Source organism: Nipponia nippon, unplaced genomic scaffold (assembly GCF_047370975.1).
Source record: "Nipponia nippon isolate SJK-2023a ecotype South Korea unplaced genomic scaffold, ASM4737097v1 scaffold_2, whole genome shotgun sequence".
Classification (NCBI taxonomy): domain Eukaryota; kingdom Metazoa; phylum Chordata; class Aves; order Pelecaniformes; family Threskiornithidae; genus Nipponia; species Nipponia nippon.
In genome coordinates this window covers 1,279,856-1,301,699 of record NW_028262336.1, presented here as the reverse complement: position 1 = coordinate 1,301,699, position 21,844 = coordinate 1,279,856, and the positions used below count along the sequence as shown (strand labels likewise).

The 21,844-nt window shown below is 46.2% G+C and overlaps 1 protein-coding gene across 3 annotated transcripts; it reads right to left on the bottom strand.

Annotated features, from left to right (window-relative positions):
* Positions 1-948: 948 nt before the first annotated feature.
* Positions 949-16,040, bottom strand: ING4 (inhibitor of growth family member 4). Of its 3 annotated transcripts, XR_015705187.1 has the most exons (9): positions 15,955-16,040; positions 4,022-4,093; positions 3,652-3,818; positions 3,348-3,462; positions 2,917-3,025; positions 2,437-2,584; positions 2,031-2,092; positions 1,637-1,810; positions 949-1,543 (listed from the first exon to the last, which is right to left on the bottom strand). XR_015705187.1 is itself a non-coding variant. In XM_087759486.1 (8 exons), exons 1-8 carry the CDS (start codon positions 15,989-15,991, stop codon positions 1,771-1,773), a joined length of 750 nt encoding a protein of 249 aa, XP_087615612.1. In that variant the 5' UTR covers positions 15,992-16,040; the 3' UTR covers positions 949-1,770. The 3 variants fall into 3 exon arrangements, 2 of the variants coding, with proteins under 2 accessions (XP_087615612.1, XP_087615614.1); XM_087759486.1 differs by having other exon boundaries at positions 949-1,810; XM_087759488.1 differs by lacking the exon at positions 15,955-16,040 and adding an exon at positions 15,376-15,919 and having other exon boundaries at positions 949-1,810.
* Between the last annotated feature and the right edge of the window lie 5,804 nt (positions 16,041-21,844).

Here is a 21,844-nt window from a genome sequence, read left to right as displayed (position 1 = left end):
TTTGTTCTCCTGCCACAGCCTTCTCACCCACCGGATGACGGCCCAGCATCTCCCGTTACGAAGACGGTACCACACACACAACCGACATCTTCCAGGATTTATTTCCTCTCTGTCTGAGGAGGGAAGCCGCAGGAAAATGGTTTAAGACGATCTGGGGATTGAGATCCAGGCCGTGGCAGTGGTACCGCAAACCGTAGGAGCCATAGTCCGGACAAGAACTTACCTCTCTTTTTTTCCGTGCAAAACGGGAAGCTGAGCACCCCTTCTTGAAGCAAAAGCAAAGACTGACTCAGTGCTAACTTGCGTGAGCAGAAGACTTAACACCAGCTTGTGAGCCGACGGCTTCCACAGGGTCCCTGTACAACTACAAGGCGAGTAGCGTTGCTCTCCACCTACACGGTCCTCCCGATGGTTTTAATAATGAACCCCTCGAAGAGCTTTGGCTTCGCGACTACGAGAACAAAAACGCCCCATCGATCCTCATGCAAGTTATCTACGCGAGGAAAACATTTCATGTTTCAGGCGAGACGCTTAAACCCTCCTGCATAGCAGGGAACAAGGGGAAGAGGAGACTCAAACTCATCCATCTCCAGGCCACGGCAAACCTCCACCTCTCCTCATTTCAGAGAAGAGCACCGATGAAGTAAACAATCCAACAAAAATGTGAATAAATGCCCACCCTCTTGTGGGGGCACGACTGAAGGGGCAGATATTTTTTTTATGGCCACTAGAAAGCTTAGTAACCTTTTAAAAGTATATTAGGTGTATTTTCAAGCATGACTTCGGCAGAATGTCACTTATTAACACCTGTCAGGATTTTTACATGAAAAAGCCGTACCACATTCATCATTTAGAATAAAAGCAGAGCTGAGAGAGAAAGAATAACTAAAGAGACCAATTGCCACGCTTTACTTTGGAGGTGACGGCAAGGCAAACAGAGTATTTGTTTCAATGAACTTTATTTAATTCCGTATTATACAAGTGGGATCTGAATCCCCAAACTTCCCATCATCGACATAATGGAGAAGCCCCACTGCACAAAAGGAAGGGAGAATTTTGGAGCCAGAAGACAGGCTAGATCAAGCCATTTCTCCCCGTGTGGTCAGAAATTCTTCCTCCTTCACACAATGTGCTTCCCAGGCCAGCAGGTTTACCCCAGGAATAAGAGAGACAAAGCTAGCTCTAAACACTCCTCCCTCCTCCTCCTCTCCCCAGCAAAAGAGGCTGCTCAATGCCAGCAGTGGAATGGTTAAAGACAGGGAGTACATCGGGTTTTCAGTCTCTCAACCAGCCCACTAGATTAAGAAGTGGCCTGGTTACTCCCTCTCTCCTGAGAAAGATCCAGGAAAATCAAAGACCTAAAATGCTGAAGACTTACCTCCTTTCCTTCCCCCATCCCATAGCCTCGTTCTCTAAGCAGAGAGTAGGCAATGAACTCTGAGGAGGCTGAAGGAAAGCCAAGGAAAATCAGGGGCTACCTGAATCCCTGGGAATCTGGTGGCTACCCTGGTGCCCTCATTCATTCCCTTTGAGGTTCAGAGACCTGTTTGGAATAGCACACAGAGAGGGCCTCCCTTAGGGATTCGGAAGCAACCAGGGATACAGAACACACAGGAACCGCCGTGAGGGTACACACCATTCCAGGGATGGCCCAAACCACAAACAGGGCAAGACTCCCCCCAGCCAAGGCCCCAAGGGCTGGGGGAGCTGGGACGAGGCCCTGGCAGGGGGAAGAGAGCTCCTGCAGCAGTACTGAGGGCTCACAGGATTTTACTTCTTCTTCCTCTCCTGGGAACAGCGAGGGCAGAACCTGGTAGAAAGGGAAGTAAAAAGCCAGAGTTTAGGGCATGACATCAACCTCCAACACACAGTCCCAAGGGGCCTTTTCCAAGGTCCCAGACAAAGCCTTACTTCCAATTTTCCTTTTTAAGAGGTCTCCTAAGTGTGTACAGACAGTACTCTCCCTTCTGCCACCCAGGACCTCCCCTCTCCAAAGACCGGCGGGCCTTCCAGGTTGCTTGTTCACTCACCATTTTCCTCTTGGTTTTGTTGTCAGACCCACACAGGCAAAATGGAACCATTCAATGGAGCACTGTTGGGATGGAGAGCAGTCAGTTCAAGAGCAGTTTTCTTTTGACATCATTGCTTTTGGGCTACCGAAGCTTCCCAAAATTGGATCGCAAACTCCTAAATCCCTAGCAGCGATCAGGGAATGAAGACTCACACCCAACCGGCACGTTGTTAGCAAGGAGAACTCCCCTGCTCCCTTGCCAAGTGTGGGGGCAAGAAAACAACCTGTCATTTTAAGGAAAACCCTGAAGAAAGATGCACTTACAAGGCCCTAGCAAGCCACCCCTCTGCCCTTCCAAACCACCTTCCCGTGCAAGACTCTCCCTGCTCCCTTCTCCCCCATTTCCATCAAGCGCAGGCTCTTACATCTGGGTTGTCGCAGCCAATCATCTCCCCATAGGAGACCTGGTGGCAGAGGCAGTAAGTGGGCTCATTGGGGTCCACGGGCATATCCAATACATCCGAAGGGTGGACGTTTCCAAAGGTGACCGAAGGCATGCCATACTCTGTGCTACTGCAGGACGGGAATAAAGTAGGTCAGCAAAATAATCGGCTTCGAGTCCCCTCACATCTCCCAAGACAATGCCCTCGTTGGCCAGAGACAGCCGCTTCTCTTTTTTTAAGCGCATACACCCAACTCCACCGAAGCGACTTGCTTTCCCCTTCACGCCACACTCCCCTGAAAGAATTAAAAGGTCTCCGTCCTCTTGCTTCCCAAGAGGGGAGAGGGGACACAGCGTCTGGTCTGGGTGGGGAGCAGATCCTTCACAGGGCAGTCTGGCTAGGCCTCCCTTGCTCTGATTCGCAGTGATGCTCCTCATTCCCGCAAATCTCTTAAACACTTACGTGCGGACAAGCTTCAATTTCTTTTGGGCAGTTTTTGGCGCCTCCTCATCAGAGTTCTTCCCTTTAGAGCGAGCACGGGCAGCTTTCTTCTCTTTTTGGGCTCGGCCCTCTGGTAAGAAGAGAGAAAGGTGTTGCATCTGCCACCCCATCAAAACAGACACCTGATAGTAACGACCTCTCCAGCACTAACATACACTCCTACTTCAGAGCGTACATTGGCTTTGGGCCATGCACCCCATCGCAATTTTATCTAGCGGCCTTGAATGTGCTCGCACAAGAAGAGCCCAGGTCACCATCTTTTTACCTGTCCTTCAGATTCCAGCGTAACAGTCTTTGATCTGTACCACTCCAGTGCCTGCCTTCATCCCCACCACTTCCATAGTCACTTGGCTGCCTCCTGTATCAATCTGCAGCCCAGTGGTGGTACTCACTCTTCTTGCCCTTGCTGGAAGAACTGTCATAGTCACTCGACTCTATCTGCTTCTCCTTCAGGTCTGCTTCAAAGCGAGCGAGGTCTGTGTCCAGCCGCCGGATGTGTTTATCAACCTGCAAAGACGAGAGTGACCAGGAGTTACCACAGAAGGGAGCCCAAGAGGGCAGGGAGGGCACGGGGCTTGAACTAAGAGCTGAGAAGCAAGAGTGGGTAGGGCCTAAAAAGAGAGATCGGGGCCTTCCAGGCTTGGGGGCTTTAGTACACTCTTTCATACGCTAAGCACTAGACACTTCCCTTCATACCATCTCGTAGGTCTGCATAGCCAGCTGAACCTTGTCGTCCCCAAACTCCTTGCATTTCCCATAGGCCTCCTGGATTTGCTTGAGAAGCCCCAGTTTTTCCTCGGAAGACAAAGTCCGTGCATTGCTGATATACTCCGTGGCCAACTTATCGATCTCTGACTTGAGGTCTGAAACAAGTTCACCATTAAATACATAAATACACGTACGTACACGCACACTACAGTGCCCTCCATTAAGAGAGACTGAAGGATGAGAGCAGCTGCAGGTTTCTTCCCCAGCCCCGAGATCCCCGTGATAAAGGCAAAGGAAAGAAAAGCTGCTCAAGCTGCACGCTTCCCGTCTCGTCAACGAAACCATCTCTAATCCTCACCTTCCGTCCTCTGATCCAGATCTCGCATGAGCTGGAAGTTTCTCTGCAATTCAAACGGCAGGTTCTCGATACCTGCAGGGAAAAGAGGATACGTGGAGAAGTCAGGTTCCTGCCCGCGACGCCAAGGCAGGAACAAAGCTAGCTAACTCAACCGGTAACGACACATACACCAGTCCAGCAATTCCCAACACCCTTTCCTGGTGCACATTCGTATGCCTCCATTTGTTGTCAACTCCAAAGGAGACAGACTATAAAAACGTGATATATTTAATCCAGGAGCATAGTTCTATAATACATACTAGTTAACAGAAAACTGCTGCCATGCAGCAAGGCCTACATTAAGAAAGCAGAGAACCAAAATTTGTAATGAAGTCAGTCGTTATAATACAACATATCCATCCAAGAACTCCGTTCAGCAATGAAAAAAATAGTACAACAGCTGGTAAATAACGCCATTTAGCTCTTTCTAGACAAGGATGCCAAAATTAAAGTTGATCAAATGCTAATTCACTAAAAAGTGAGTCCGTTTTAGAGCATCAATTTCAGATATAAGAGACAGGCGACAGTTTGTGCAGAGCCAAAGAGCAAGTTTGAGACGGGACGGGGAGCTGCGAACAGCAGCCTTAACCCTCTGTCACGTGTTCCTTGCTCTGCCTTCTGCACCGTAACCTCAGTGCGGTCTGTCCAACACCTGGGACGATGCTATACATTGTGAATAATAAATGTTTGCAGGGCTCTGAACGAGCAATGTGAAGTTGATAGTCAATTAATTTTCAACGCACTATGCTACTCACCCCCTAGGCATCACCAGATGCTCAACTGACAAAGCTGATAAAAACAATCTCATTTTTCCATGCCTGTCTAATCAAACTGAGATCTAGCGTCACTGCATTAACCTGAAGTCCAAGCTTGATTGTTGTCACCTTTATACCTAATAAAAAAAAAAAAAAAATCTCTCACAGGTTTAAAAAAAAAAAAAAGGTGGGGGGGAAAAGCTCTTCAGAAACACAACATCAGCATGTCTCCTTCCTGAACCCGCTCTCCAACACGGGGAGAGTGGAGATAAAGGTGGGTCTACCCATCGTCAAAACTGTCTAACACACCAGCCCCAGCAGCTGTCTCTATTTTCACTGCCACACGTTTCTACAGCCGAGACGTTTCCCTGAAAAGCAATCAGCCGGCAGGGAAGGGCTGTATGCAAGAGGCAGGTTTTAACAAGTACTGCGCACGGGCCACGAAACGAATTCCTGTAAGAGGTAAAAACAACCGTGGGCCTCGCTGCGCTCAGACGCTGTTCCTTATTTTTTTGCACAAACAGAATATAGTAAGTTACACACAGAATCCTTATAAGCAATCAACCTATTGCTTCAATAGATTCCTGTTGCCATTTCTAATTTCAGTATCTGGGAGATGCCCAGACAGTAGGTGTCCTTAAGCACCCAGGTACATAATCACAGCACATACACGTCGTCCCCCTGCGTTCAAGGCCAGTTAACAGTGCAAAATGAAATTCCCCAAAAATTAGTAAGCAGCAAAACTAAGGCTGTCTGCACATTCCTAAATTTGATACTTCCATGTTTGTCCGGCATGACGGACTTCATACAAAGGCCAAGTAGGCGACTACCAGATTACATCCCTACGGCTCAAAAAAGCATCTCGGAAGCCAACGGGGACACCATGCTGAAAATTACCATTGCTTACAAAGGGAACTTATGGCAGGGATGAAATCCAGCTTGGGAATCCCAAGACCATGCCTTTTCCCTTCCTGCAATCCCCAGCCTCGTCAACTCCAAAACTTTCAATTTGTACGGCAAATGAAACACGGGTCGTACTGCAGCATGCTACTTTTCATTCCTCTCCAAAGCATCCCCTGCCGAAGACAAGACAGGTATCCTCTAAGGAAAACAGTATCTGTTCTTGCACCGCACACAGTATGTCAAATTTACACCGAGTTTATTAATCCTGGAAGATCATGACTTCTAAATTCTTGACTTTGTAGTTTTAAAAAAAGATTAATGTCATTTCTTGTTCTCTTCTAAAAAGGAAAGTCGGTAAAAGCACAAATTCCACCAGGTACAGTCCGTTTCCCCTCAGCGGGGCTAGAAACCTTTTAGATAGAGCCCCTGAGCGAGCACAAAACCCAGCAGGATGCTATTCTCTGGGGAGAACAACCCCGCCGAGGTTACGGCCACGTTTCACAGCGATGTTCTAGCAGCAGGAGAAACTTCTGCTTCTGCTACAGAACCTGAAAGGGACTGCGCTCTAGTTTTTACAGCCGTTACCGTAAAAATCGGCCACCACCTCTCGTTACCGCCAGCACATGCCCTCCTCTGGAAAGCCTCTGTCCTCCCTTTGCCTCTCCGTGCCTTGGTCTCATCTTTTCAGCCCAGAGCCATCTGTCCTTCGGAGACTCCCTCTCCCCAGGGCCTCTCCCGCTCGCTGCCAGCCCCGCGGCTCCCCTGCCGCGTTACCTGCCTCCGCGGGCAGAGCTCTCCGCTCCCGGCGGCTCTCGGCAGCGCAGAGCATTTACCAGTCAAGCACGTAGGAGCAATGATGTTCCAGAGGCTCATTAGCTGGGCAGGTTTCCACGGGGACTGATGAGACAAACCCCTGTCATTTGAATTCCTTCCCTGCTAAAACCAGCGAAATAGTTTCCTAAAAACCCAGCAAATCGATTATTGGGCCAAGGTTCGGTAATTGCTTTGTCAAAAAACTGGGAGAAAAACGAAACAATTGAGAGTACAGTGACTTTATAATCAGAAGTGTTATAACGGCACTTAATCTAGCCAACTGAAAGGGGAAAGAAGCTGAGTACAACATTAAAAATTATGATCCAGAGAGACTTTGGCAAGAACAAAAAGCGTAACAAGATAAAGCTGCAGGTAAGCAGGTTTTAACCGAGCAACAAACTATTTGTATGGTATATAGTTCAGGGAGGTGTATGGTATTGTGGAACGCCAGTACGGAGTTGTGTGGTATGGGGAAGTTTTCTACTATCTGCAGCTTAACTCAAAAGCTCTTGTCTACCCTTAATTAAAAGAAAAAAAAAAAAAAAAAGTGATGGTCTGCATCACAGAATTTATCACAGCGGTTCACAACGCTTGCTGAAATTGCGTGGCCTGCGCTGGGCGGGCTGTCAGACATCACCACCCTAACAGTCCCATTAAAAACCCAAATATTTAAGTTTCCATTTCCTCATTCCTACTAACACACCACACTTTCCCCCAGTCTTTCTAAAAACACTTATGTTATTTATGTTTCCTCCTGAATTTCTCCTTCTGCTGTTACAATACATTTGCTCTTTCTTCTTATTTTAAGAGGCACCTAAACTTTTCATGACTAAATACTATATATTGTAAAGTACCCAAATAATTATCAGATTCTGAAAGGGATCATCGTAAAGAAAAAACACCCTACAGGCATCCTTGATCACTGGAGGACAGTGAAGGGCTGTCAGTCTGTCCCAGAGAGGCAACAATCTGACAGAAAAATAAAACCGAGGGCCTCTTTCAACCCAAACGGCACAGCAGCAAGAGAGGAAGAGGAGGATGGGGAAGAGGTAAAGAGAAGAAAGCGCTCACAAGGCCAGCAGCTCGGCCCAAAGTGTGGGCTGCCGTTCATGCAACCGTGTCCGTCTGCAGATCCGCAGGGAACCCGGCTCGTTCCTGCCGCAGTACCACTACCCTGAGAATCATCAGCGCACATCTCATTGAGCTTTTCCTACCCCTTCCTTTTCTTACCTTGTTTTCATTTCCTACCACGAGTCTCTCTACCTACCTTCATCTTTCCTCTCCTCAATTCTGATCGCTACCCCCATTCTTCTTCCCTCTTCTTTATTCTCCTCTTTCCTCGTCATTCCTTCTCCCATTCCTTCTCCTGCAGCCATCCATAACCACGCCGTCTTGTCCCTCAAGAACCACGCACTCTCACTCCCCACAAGTCAGAATCCATCACCACCCTCCTTCCCCTCCAATTATTACTATTTTATTTATTTCTTTGCAGAAACACATGTGGGCTGTCAAGCGTAGGCAACCGATATTGAAACTTCAGCTATTTAACGGAGATGTTAACTCTGACATAGGCACAGAGAGAGCCTGAAAACTTTCGCTCCGCTCCGTTCTCCCACAGCACGTCTTTTAACGCTGCCGAACAACGGGTTTGTGCTACGGCAACGGCCAAATTCCTGACAAGAGATCCGTTGCACCAAGCGCTACGCAAATACGCAGTGCCTTTCCCGAGACATCTGTTCACCCACCGTGTTCAGGTGCGGGTTTAAATTTATTAAGAAATGTGAAAGTACAGTTTGAAACGTAACCACGGTTGCTTTATTGAACAGTACAGGTTTCGGCAAACACTTTAAACACCACATTGCTGAAGGTAATTAAAAAAAAAAATCCTGCTTGTGCCAGGGACTGCCACAGTGAGAGGGTAAGTGCTTTGCCCCCCGAGATAGGAAATTGGCTGGGATCTTGCAGGGAAAGCACACAGGACTTTTTGATGCTCTGTGATTCCCGTAATTTCGTAGCATTTGAAGGATACGGCAGGACAACTGGCTTACAGCAATCTTCAGGAGCTTGCTTGCTTCCTCGTTATGGGGAAAGATGTCTTTTATATCCCTCAATCCCTCCTTTTAGAGGGTATAGCCCTTTTAAACTGCTGCTTCTACCCTGTCCTGTGTTCTCAGCTAATTATTTATCCTCCTACGCAGTTTATTGAAATTGGTGCATGAGCATAATACGTACCTTGCTCTCCATTTACGGCTCAGCCCTGCTGCAATATAGGCATCCTAACCTGCAATATTATCCTCACAACAGCTCTGTAAGGGATAACACTACCTGCATTTTTGCAAACGGGGTACACCACTCCAGGCCCTTCCAGCCTGTCCCAGACCTCCAACGGCAGGGACCACCACCAAAGAGATCACAGGGCTGTTTGCCAAAATGATCACATCGGATTTGCTGCTGGGTAAGCGAAGAAATGCAGAGAAAATGCAGGATGCTTTGTCTTGTAAAGCCATCTTCTATCACCTCTGATAAAAATACCACTCAACAACAAAATCAATTCTCAATAAACTTGGTCATTAGCAATAATAAATGTATTAGCTTAGCGTGGGCTGTGCCAGTAGCTTTCACACAGAAACAAATGATGCTTATGAATCACCAAATCCTCTCCCCTGCATGAGATCTTTTGTAATTTTCCATAGATCGCATGTGCTGCATCGGAGATGCAACTAAACCAATGTCTCAGTAAGGTGAAAGGCATCTTTCACTACACTAAACCGGTGTTGAATATAGAAACAATTTATTAAGAGATTTGCATATCTGAAGCATGATGTGAGAAACTTTAGCGGCAATAACGGGAGGGTACGGCTACGCGCTACGTTAGGGAGGGGATAAGAGTAATGACGGTAGGTAAAGTGAGAGAGAAAAGAACTGCTGGGGAATTTGGAATGCAGCGAGGACTGGGAAAGAATCAAGGGTTTGCCTACAGCAAGTTCTGACATCACACCCATGTCCTCTAAGCGTATTAAGATGACAATACGCATCATACTCTCATTTGATGAGGCTATACAGAGGGAAATCCAGACAGACGTAGCTATTATGAAAGACTAATCCTACTTTACTGGGTTAGCTAATGTTATCAAGGAACGAAAGGACATTCTCACGTCAGTTGTAGGAGAAAGCAGATGACTTTCAAGAGGGTGTACGCTGCTCCTGTTGCTCTGTGCTTATGCTGGCATCAGCCTTCCAGTATTGACAAGCCCTGAACTGGTGCAACTCTATGTGCCTATTGACAGATGCGAACGGAAGGAGCAAAGGAAACTTGATGCCTCCCTAATCAGTATAAAAAAGGGGAAAAACCCAGTTAGAAAATGACTACACAACTTACCAGCCGAGGACTCCTCATCTAAGTCTGTTGTCCCCATCCTCCTCTTCACTGAGGCAGATACGTCCTAGTGTCTGCTCCTGGAAGAGGTCCTGACTGGTGGCCTCCAAGAACATGAATATCAAGCAGCCATCTGAGTAGACAGGCCAGCGACATCCTTCTGCCTCTCAAGCTCACCAAGGTTACTAGCCCTCTGCTGATAACTCTCCCAAGCGTTTAGGTCTAATTTAGACCAAATGTTGGCAGAATCTAGTTCCTCAGAGGTTTGGGAGGGGAGGGAAGACGGAAACATTTTTTATTGTTTTGTTACCATTCCTTACCAACATTTTATGCTGACATTTATTCAGTAACAGACCAGTTCAACCATACGGAACTTTGAACTTCCTTCCAGTCTGGCACACGCTTCCCAACAGGAACAACGTGTGCTCCCCATTCAGCAAGGCAAATAAAGCAACAGCCTCATCAGTCCCAGCAGGAATATACGTGGCAGACAGCAATGGCTGGGACCAGCAGGGAAGGCGCTGTTTGATTGCCTCAGAAAGCGCACCCACAAACAGGACCCTTCCATTCACCCCAGCTACCCGAGCAACGGGGCAGACACGTCCTCAGCAGCAGAGCGTAGCTAGGTGAGCAGAGAGGTCATTTCACAATAAATTCAGGCACCAGACAGTCAAGGAGAGGTACGTGCCTTGGTTCTGTTGCCATAAAAGATAAACTTGTGTGTTGTCACTAAGTATACTCACTTTATTCTGACACCCGCTAGGCGGGTAAACAGGGAAGCACTGATGGTAGAAAATACATGTGGTTGCACAGCAGTTCTCTCTACTATAATGATAATCCCCGCACTCATGGCACATTGACAGAGACTTGTAGAAAACTATTTGGGACTGTTTTCTGAATATGCGCACTTCAAGGATGCCTGTTACACAGTAGCTCTGCGATCCTCTTGATAATTCCAAACAAGAAGAAAACTCAGTGTTTGCATCTCATCTTCTGGAAAATCTGTATGAGTCACCCTTCCTTTCTCCCCCTCAAAGCCTCCACTCCAGTATTTCTAACCCAATACAAGAGCAAATACCGAGCCAAGTACTGTAACTCAAGTTTGAGCAAGCACAACCTCCTCTAATGAGTCTTCACGCACATTCAATCTTCTCATCGCAAAACACGAGGTTTTCTCCCTTCTTATTCTTCCTCCATTCCTTTCTACATCTCCGACTCCTATACACCCATAGTTTTTTCCTACTGCAGTCGCACTGCTTTCTTGGCGTGAGGGAAAGCACGTCAGAATCTTGCTTTCTTCCCTCAGAAGCAGGCATAAAATGGTTTAGACACCAGGAGGACAATATTTGAAGAAATGGAAATCTTTTCATGCTTAACTTCAGCCACTGAAGAGAACTGAGGAAAGAGCTGTGCTCAAAGAAAAACACTCGGGAAGAAGAGAACTGGAACAAGAAACATTCCTCTTCTTCCCCTTTCCTGAATCCTTTGGCTCAGTACGGTCATTGAAGGGGCAGCTTCAGCAGGATGAAGGAAGGACGGGGATCAGAGTAGACAAGATACGGAGTTCCTCTGTCAGGATGTTCAGCACAGAAGGAATGTGCCTATTTTTCTGCTGCAAAAACATCTGCTAGGAGCATACCACATTTCAGACAGATACGCTTTGCAATTAACAGCTCAGAGCAAAGGCAAGGGCATGTCTAACCCCAGGTCTAAACCCAGTTTCAAATTACAGCAAGGACTTGAAAGCTACTGAAATACCAGACCTAAGAAACTGCCAGACAGCTTTTACTAGGAGAAGTGTTGTTAACTTGGCTATTCCACAAAAATCTCCTGGAAAAGAACTTCAGATGTCCAAAGTAGCAGACTAAAAATTTATTAATTGAAACAACTGAGGCTGTACGCACAGCTTTGTCAGACTGCTCGTGCATTTTAACGTATCATTTTTAATTACCTAACTGCCTGAGATTTCCATACAAGGCATTTCTCATTCCCAGTGACTGAGCAGCGATTCAAAGTTTTATTTTATTCTCTTTGCTCAATACAGAGTCACACATACACAACCCAAACCTCAATCTGAAAATCGCCTTGGTAATCAGCTTTTCAAGGTGCTCATTCTTGTGACATTAGAGTGCTTCTTCACAACGCTGCTGTGGTGTAGCCCACGTCCCTTACCAATAAAATGAAGGTCAAGAGCTTTACTGAGGCAAAGAGATTAAGGCCAAGAAGGCCAGCAAATCACAAACACACCTCTTGAAACGTCTAAAAATGCTACACAGCCTGACTTTTCAGAATTATCTGTTCAAAGCGGACTTCAGTTGCAGCTGTGAGCACTCTGCACATCCGCTCTTCTGACTACAAGCCTTCACTCATCATTTGAGGGAACCACAGTCTATGCAAGGAGAACCTGTAAAAAGCGTGACCCCCAAAATAAACACAAACATCAAACTCACTTTGTCAGAGTGGTATTCAACTGCCTCAAGCATGAGGCCACCTTTTTTCATCCTACAATCTTCACTTGATTCATTATACACCTTCCTTTCTTCAAGGATTTGAAGAGGTCCTACAAACAACCGCCCGCTTTCATCACACACTCCTCATTCATTCCCTGAGCAGATCCAGCCAGCAAACCATATGAAAGAGAAACTGTGGGAGGAAAAAAAAAAAAATTCATCTGAAAACTGTGTCTGCATTAGCAGTGTAATACTAAAAGAATTCCATTCCAAGAAGGAAATGTAAATATTAGACATTTTTAAAAGAGCTGACCAAAGGTTCTGGACTATTTATTTGTCTCAATTTTCAGGAAGTTTTGGAACAATAGTGAACTATTTTAAAATTGAACTGAATGTTTTTAAAATGCTGAAATAATGTAAAAAAAAAAAAAGGGGGGGGGAGAAAGAGCAAGGGGGAAACTGAATGCTGTCAGGCAGGCATGAAAAGAAATGGAATAGCTGACCTGAGATCATCTCAAAGAATTAAACGAGGGTGAAAAATGTAGATTAAATGTGACAATAAACTTGCCTGACTGGACCTTTTTTAGTAAGAATATACATTTGATTAGTGAAAATAATTTTTTAAAGTGATTAAACTACAACTTGCACCAAATCCTCGATGCAGTATCAGAAAGTACCTCACATAACAAGCTAGAATAAGAAAAAACCCAAACATAAGATATTAAAAGTACTTTAAATGGCTACACAAGGCTTTAGAATCCATGACAGAGAACTATCAGCAGTGGCTGCACCACTCATGCAAATCACACACGAAGCAGTTCTTGAGCCAAGAAAAGTTAAGTCACTTGGAAGCGAGATACAGACTGGAAGAACAAGAATGGAAGGAACATATGACTGGGACAGCAAGAGATAGCCCAGCTGCAGATCCCTTCCATCGAGGCTTACGGAGGGTAATTTAGGAATGAGCAATATTTAGGAATGAGCACTATAACTGATGGATAAAGGATGCTGGACCGTATTTCTAAGAAACAGAAAGACCGTATCATATCGATGTCACGGTAGATAGTTACCTGAGTACGAGCCCCCAGCTGAAACGCAACGGCGAAGAGCGATAAGGGCGTACCCGAGAGAAGAACGATAACCTGACTTCTTCAACTAGTACCATGACGAAGACTGGTTACTAAAGGACTGTACGCAATTTCAGAGAGTCAGAAGTTCAAGTAGGATGTCAAAAGACTAGGGCAGGCTTGAAGAAGAACAAGATGGCTCATTAGAAAACTGAAAAATATGTTATCGCAGGCAATTTTTTTTTCCTAAGTTACCAGAAAAAAGGTTAAGATTTAATCAATTACAAACTACCCAGGGGGGGAACTTTTAATAAGGGGACACCTGAACACGGCAGGTAAAAGGCTTTATAGGTGCAATGACTAAATATTGGAACTGTGAAAATTAACTACAGACAAAAGTCACAAAACCACGACAGGAAAGCCTATCAGCAAACTAACTTAGTGAAGGCTGAGATGGAGGCTCTCGGTCTCGAAGTATTACAATTCATATGATGCGCTTTTCTGGAAGAAACTCTAGATTAAGCCCAGAAACTGTCTTGCAATTATTAGCTAACAAAGGGAAGTAATGCTGCATATACTATACAGGACACCTTAAAAATTGAAAAAGGCCTTGAGAATTCCCAGAGCATGCAAAAAAGACTAAACCATCGCAGCGAAGATTATTTTGCTCTTCCTAACATCTCTGTAGCCAGATTTTTTTTAAGTACTTTTAGATTGTGCGCGTTACTTTCTTTTTTTAAGCAAGACACCTTAAAAATGACAGTCTACACCACCATATTAATATCCACCTTCAACAGGACGCGAATCTCTAATTCAATTGCAGGACCACGCATCTCAGCCGAGAGAGAGAAAATAAAGAGTTTGTAATTGTCTCTGCACACTTGTACTAGAGGGGAACAGAGGAGTTTCCAGTGGGTTCGTCGATTTTAGCTGACGGTGACGACAAGATCCAGTAGTGTTGGACTTTGGTGGGAGCGCTCTCTAGCCACCGAGCTCACCTACAGCTCCCTTCTCTCCGCTTTAGTGTCTACCACGCCTCTCCGCGCTCAGTGCTGCCTCTTTCTCATCCCTGCCTAACATCTGCAAATCCCAGTCTTTCACTCCTTTACCTTCACACTGCAGCTCTTACTCAAAATTCACTCGCGGTCTCCCAGTAGGAAAACCCTGCATCCCCACGCGCTTACTCCTTGTCCGTCCGCTTCTTTCCCCTCCTGTCGAGCCCCTGTTCTCCCAACTCCTGGCCATCTTTGCTGAGGAGCCTCAGTCAACTGCAGTCTTCCACACCAGGATGAGAAGAGCAGGAGAACATACATCTTTGCTCAGCAATCCTTGCTCCTCTCTAACAATCTGCCTCCTCACCCAACTCTTCTTCCTGGCTTTTGCACCCTCCTTCCTCACAGCTCCCAGATCCTTGCCTGTTCACTTCCAGCTTCTTTTCAGCTTTCCCTGAAATTTATTATGGCTCTTGAACTTTCTTAAGTTAATTCACAAGAGGTTTCCTTTCCTAACGACAAAAGGAGCACTGCGGACGCGAGGAACGAGAACCTTTGTCTCCATATCAACACCGCCTCAGCTCTGAGCTGGAGGAAACCTAGCGTAGGGAAATTTCTGAAGAACCAAGCTCCAACGTTTCCAAGCATACGGAGATGGCAAGAGATTTAACTCGGCCAGGTATAGCAAAGTAACAGACGCATTGCCAGTACCACCACGCTTTAAACACACCAGCCCATCACCGTGCTCCCCCGTTTCTAGTCTTGACACCAGATCAGAAAGAAAACGTGACAACAGCATTCATCAAAGAACAGGTTACTAAATCTTAACTCATTAGTACAATCCTTCAGAAAAACTCCTCTGATTAGTCTACTGACTGTTTTAAGAACACAGGGGAAAAAAAATCACACGTTCAAGGTCTTATGCCCCAAAGAGCTGAGTTTGACAAAGTTATAAGCACCTTAAGGCAGGATGATATCATAGGAGGGCTCAGATAACGTCAGCAACTCCATTAGCATTTACAGAGCACTTCTTCGACCAGCAGAACAGGGCTGCGCTTTGAGAACGACAGCAAAGGAATCTACCGAAGCCGCCTCCCTACAGACACGAGAGTGACCTCGGCTTTATTTCACCCGCCCCGCGGTTTATCCCGGGAAAGCCACCGACGGCCAAGCTGCCGCTCCCGAGGGGCGGCTGGAGCAGCGCCGGGCTCCTTCCTCCGGGGACAGACCCGGCGCTCCGGGAGCCCCAGCCGAGCCCTGCCGCCGTTTTAAGCGGCCCCGAGACGCCCCTACGCGGCGGGCAGCGGACGGGGCCTCTCAGCCCGGCCCCAGGAGCGGCGGTGGCGGCGGGGCCCTCACGGCCGGGCCGGGGACAGCCGGGGCGAGGCTGCCGGCCGAGAGGCTCGGAGCAGGCCGCGGGCGGCGCCCCGGGGACCGGTCAACCCCCGGCCCCGAGCCGCGGTCCGTCCGTGCCCGCACGGCCTCCCGCCAGGGCGGCCCCAGCCGCGGCCCTCAGCCCCGCCCCCGGCGGCTCTTACTATCCAGGTAGTGCTCCAGGTACATCCCCGCCGCCATCTTGGGCCCCGCACACACGGGCGCTTCCGGCGGGAACCGGAAGCCGGCGGCCCCCCACCCGGAAGCAGCGCTGCCCGGCTGCGGAAGCCGCTTCCGCCCGCCTTCCCGCCCGCTTCCGCTCCGCTCCTGCCGCCATTTTGGGCTCTGCGGGGCCGCCTCTAGGCCCGGCCGGGTGGCTCCCGCCCGCCGCCTCAGGGCCCCGCAGGATGCGCCGGGGCCCCTCCGCTGCTGGGTGCGGGGAGGAGGAGGCGGGCCCTGCCGCAGGCCCGGGGCTGCCTTCACCCGGCTCCCCCGAGCTGCGGGAGGGTCAATACCTGCTGCCTTCATCTCCGCCCTGAAACAAACAGGCTGCGGCTTTTGGGGGCTACGGAGGTCTCCCCTGGTTTTAGATCATTTTCAGCAGCCTGGCTGGGCGCTCCCGCTGGGTGATCAGGGTGAGGAAGGGCTGTTGGCTTGTTACGGCACCGTATCTTCCCATTCACCATATAATTCGCCAGCGATAAGTAGCTGCTGCTATGTTATAAACAGAGACTGCCTTTGCCATAAAATAACATACTTACCTACCAAACCAAAAAAGCAAGGAAATGAAGTTAAACATGTGATCAGGCTCTTTTCTCCATCTTGCCAGACCCGCTTTCATGACCACGTACCGCAAGTCACTTCCAGGCGAAGGATCCTCTTGCTGCAGAGCTCAGGAGCCCTTACCCAGACGGTCCTTCGCTAGCGACTGCACGTGATGTCATATGGTCATGCGCTAGGTCGAGAGGGTGAGGTCACACATACGATTCCGAAAGAACTGAGACAAAATTACCTCATTTCTTCTGGTCTTTAGAGTCTGTAATATTCAGGATTGTCGGTTCAAGAGGTCAGCGTTAATTTAGCATCCTATACTGTTTAGGAGGCACTGGGTTGGTTCGGCAAACGTTACGTTTCATCTGCCTTTCTCCCGCCTGCTCACCTACATCCTTCTGTTTTTTCCTGATCGACTGTGTAATAACAGTCATTGCTCAGGACTGCTTGCTGCTAGAGCCTGGCCGCGAGGAGAAAGGACCGGACTTGCCGCTTCTCCTTCCTCCCACAGATCTTCCAAGGCACCGTGCCTTTATTTCTATGCCTATACCAGGATTAAGTCTCCCAGCAGCCTGCAATGCAAGACCGTTATAAAAATGAATTGTAGCTGTTTGAACTATCAACCGTCTTGCTGTTAACACTGTTTGGTTAATTCAGAGATCCGCTGCGTTCTGAAGATACGGTCTTTTCCAGTACTATTCCTATAGTCATTTAAGTTATTTATGACATTTTTAATTATTCAAAACACATTTCTTATTCGTTTCAGTTCCTGTGTGAAGCAGCTGGCTTCAGTTAGCTGGACGTTATTGTTAAGCCTCACTTTGTTTTTAAAGTACTCCAAAATTCTTGCATAAATTGCCTTACGCTCTTAATTAAGGAGAAGGATGTGGCTGTTACATTAAAAATATCTGCTCCCTATACCCTGTCACAGTACTAAACCAGAATCCCCCAAACGCATCCTGCTCGGAGCTACCAGGCTGAATGGAGCTGATGTTAAGAAACAGGCATCTTCTTAAGACATCGCCAATTTGGTTAAGAGACCACCGGGGAATCCCGTCTTATCCTCCAAGCCAAGGCTAGGAAGATGTCAAAATACCAGACCACTGAAATGGAAAGACGAGCTCCTTCTGGGCTCGTTGCCACTGCTGGTACAAAAGACAGGGAAAAGAGGAGACGCTTGCCTAAAATGTAAATGGTTAACCTTAGTAAAGTGTACAAATGTACACCTAACATCATTAACTGCCACTGTGAAGTTGGAAAACAAAGGGGAGAGGCAGTTTTGTGCACCTGTGTGGTCTCAGGGCAGTCGAAACTCTCCCGATCCAGCAAAAACTAGCTCCTGAGCTCTGAATCTAGAAGTTTGCTGTCTCTCTCTTTTTGCTTTCTTTAGAAAGCCGAGGCACTGAGGTTCACGGAGAAGTGCATCTCTCAGGGTTCCAGAAGCATCCTCACCCGCAGGTGGAGTGTTACCACAGTAGTTATTTGGTGAGAGGTGTGATATTTTTTGGAGTAAACACTTCTGGAAGCAGAAGTCCTAGCCTGGGCACAGATGATTTCACAGGAAGACGCTTCCCCAGCTGGAATACGCTCTAGAGGTACGCGACTATTTACATCTACCCCCCACCCAGCCTCATATATTGATACTCTGGTAACTACTGCAGTAACAAAGCCACATACGCTAAGCCCCCCGCCCCGGAGTTTGCTACTTCCATTACATCCTATTGTTCAACTGGTCAATGCCTCCTAGCGAGAGGAAGGACCTGACCGATGAGGGGGTGTACTGCCCAGAAGGCCTACACATCTCACAAAGGGAAGCCTACTGAAGTAGTCTATAGAGTAGTGGTTCTCAACCTTTATTGATCTACAGATGCCTGTGTATTTTCCCTTGGAAATGTAAACATCTGCACACCAAATTTAAGCCTCCAGCTTTGCAGTTACCTTACAGACCTCTTAAATGTTGTCCAAGGACCACAAGGTGAAGGCCAGCACTTGAGAGGAATCCTTATGCATACCCCAGCAGGAAGCCTACGACTTCAGAGTCTCATTTGGTTCCCTTTTCGCTGTAGAGGTACACATTCAGCTCTTCGCACTCTTTAACACTCTCAGTTCAGAGCTCCCTGCTCTCCATTTCCTTCTCTTCAGGAAAGACTGGATGTACCATCATCAAACAATTGATCTGCAGCACTTGCCCCCAACGTGGTTAATCAGCTTTACAAATGAAAGAGGATGCCAAAGGCCCCAGATTATATAGCTGTGTCCGTGTTCCAAAACCATATCCTAATTCAGTAGCAAAACTAGGCATAGACTCTAGTTCTTTGGTGTCATGATTTCTTTTCTTGCAGTTTTTTTTTTTTTTTTTTCCATTCATTACATAGACACTACATGAAATCGAAATGTTTCTCGGACCAAGTTACTACATCTCTCTAGTACTTTGGTGTTCTACTATACAGAAACAAGAAACCATGCACACAAATTTAATCTGTTGTACCTGAAATGGCGATCGAACAGGTACCTATCTCGTAGGTAAGGAAATGTACAGAGCAATTTCATTCTATGTTCTGAAACTGCACTAGTATACTCGGGCAGCTTTCGGGTACATTACCTGCAAAATATTAGAAGAAAATCCTAAACATGATATATATCCTTTAGTCGATATAAAGATGATAAAATAATCAATAAAAATATAGAAGACAGGCAGAATCTCATAATTATATTCTATATTAGGAAGAAAGTTGGATGATGTAGACGTCGGTGAAGTAATGAAATAGGAAGATGTTTAGTTCTACCCATTAAATAAAACCTCCTAGAAGTTGCATAGCTAGAAACTCACAATCAATAATTGTAAAAGAATTATCTGGCAAGCAGATGGAAGCAACAGGCTTTCTTTTCCAAACAGCTTTGGAGCTCTGAATGTGTTCCAGAAGACCAGGAAATACTTTTAATTAAAAAGTATTTGAAAAGTAAATGGGATCATCCAGGTTGCAGTAAGCCAGTTAACCTAACACTGATTTGGCAAAATCACAGTGTAATTGATACAGGTCGCGCTCAGCTAAGAAACGAAACATAACGCTATTTGGTTTAATTTAAAGAAAAAGATCTCATTAAAAGAACTCCGTATCCTTTTATGGTGGCTCAAGATAACCGTCTAGGCCTAACGTAGCAAGACTCGTAACTGAACGCTACGCAGCCCGGTCGTTCACAAAGGACAAAGAAAGGCAATAGATCAGTACTACAGGATGGAGCCAAGCCTTAGTGCGAGACACCTAAACCAGCTCGATTTAATTTAGCTGTTTGGAAAGATGAATACAGTGACTCGATCGTGGTCTGTAATTCATTACAAAAGAAGAAAGACTTCTTACAGCAGAAGACTTTAATGTACTGAACAAAGGCATAACAAGAACCTATGGATTAAAAAAAAAAAAGTAGTAAAACAGAATGGCAGTTTTAATGGCAGTGATAACCAACAAAAAAACTCTAATAAGGGACATGGTTGATTAACTGTAAGGCTTTAAATTATGAAAGCCTTAAATCTTCAAGAAAGATTTAAGTGAATTACAGACCAGCAATATTATCATTAGTCACGGCTGAGATTCAGTTACTGTTTGTGGGTGACTTTCCTAAATGATTTCCAGCCTACATGGTGTTTCCTTTTAAAGCAACGATAATTTGCAAAATCCAGCTACGAACAGACAACCAATTCAGTAAAGGACAAGAAGAAAAAGTGCTTCCAGCAAAGATACGAGATGCAACCTAACAGAGAGCTCCAGAGTCATTGTCAAGTCTTGAGTACAGACGTACAGAAACAAATGGACTGGCATCACACAGAAAACGCAGGGTCAAATAATTCAGGGAGCGGAAGAGGAAGGACCACGGGATCTTGTCAGAGAATCTTCCACTCTTGGGAGTGGGAGTTAAAGAATTGAACCGTTGTTGACTTGAGTGCACGAAGCTGAAAAGCTGCAGACTGTAGAACCCGAGGCTTCATCTCAAGAGGGGAGAATTTTGTATAAATGTTACATTTTGCACCCCACAGGTAGCAACTATGTTTTTTAAACCACCTTGAATATGTTAAGCAGCCTCAGGAATCCAAAGAGGAAGACCTAATCCAAACTCAAGTAAGTGACAAAGATAACGAGAATAAGATATCTTCACTTATTTCTACACCAGCAACAGGACTCAAGGTAAACAGAGAAATAAGAAATTCTCCTTGATGAGGAAAAAAAAGAGACCCGGAATAAAGTGGCATTTCTGAAACTTGATGGGAAACTCCCTTAGTAAAAAATCATTAGTTTTCCTCCTGGGTGACAGTAAAAGCTGTAGGAGCAGTGGCAAACTGCACAAAGACAAGCAACGATACCCTTGAAATAACTGAGAACGCAGGAATTGCACAGCCTTAAATACACATGGATCCCCACGCTAGGTAACAGGTTCCACGAAGGGGAAGGAAAGCAGACATTAGAAAACAACACATCAAACCAGGGACCAGGAAAAGCGATTTCAAGCACCGTTAACATACAAAATGAAAAACCACTGCAAGGACATTTAACCTGGGAGATATTCCCCAGGGAATTCAGCCAGTTGGCAAAACATCTTTCCAACTTTTAAAACCGTAGCTTTCTTAATACAAGACACGGCACCCAAAACAAGTCAATTTTTCAGACTTCAGGGTGATGCGTACAAGATACTAACTTGAGCAGGTCTCTGAGCAACCTGATCTCATTGAAGATGGCCCTGCTCATCGCAGGGGGGCTGGACTAGGTGGCCTTGACAGGTCCCTTCCAACCCAAACCGGTCTATGATTCTATGAAACTGGCAATTTTGTCCTGTTCATATGGAATATGAGAGCCACAAGCAGTAATAAACCTGTGCTGAACCTGTGCTAATTTCCAAAGCGAGCAAAACTAGGAACTCGGTTGTCCATGAGAAAAAAGAAATAAGGCAGAAAAATGTGAATGAAACTCTCCTGTAAGAAAAAATTATTATGTGGCCAAAAAAGCCCTAATTCCACAATCAAGAAAGAGGAAAACTTTTGGTAAAAGCTCATCCTGGGTTCAGTGACAAAGTCTGTGAGCAAGAAGAAACAATTTAAAAACAAAAACCAAAACTGAAACATAACACAAGGAAAGGGAGAAGGCCAGACAGCAACCGACATAAATTAGACATTATAAAATAGAGAAAACTGGTAAGGAAAGCTTTGTGGCTAGCAAAGCTACTGGTAATAGGAAAAGGATGTTGGATCTTTCATTCCTTTCTTTAAATGAAAAATAAAGAAGAAATCTTACT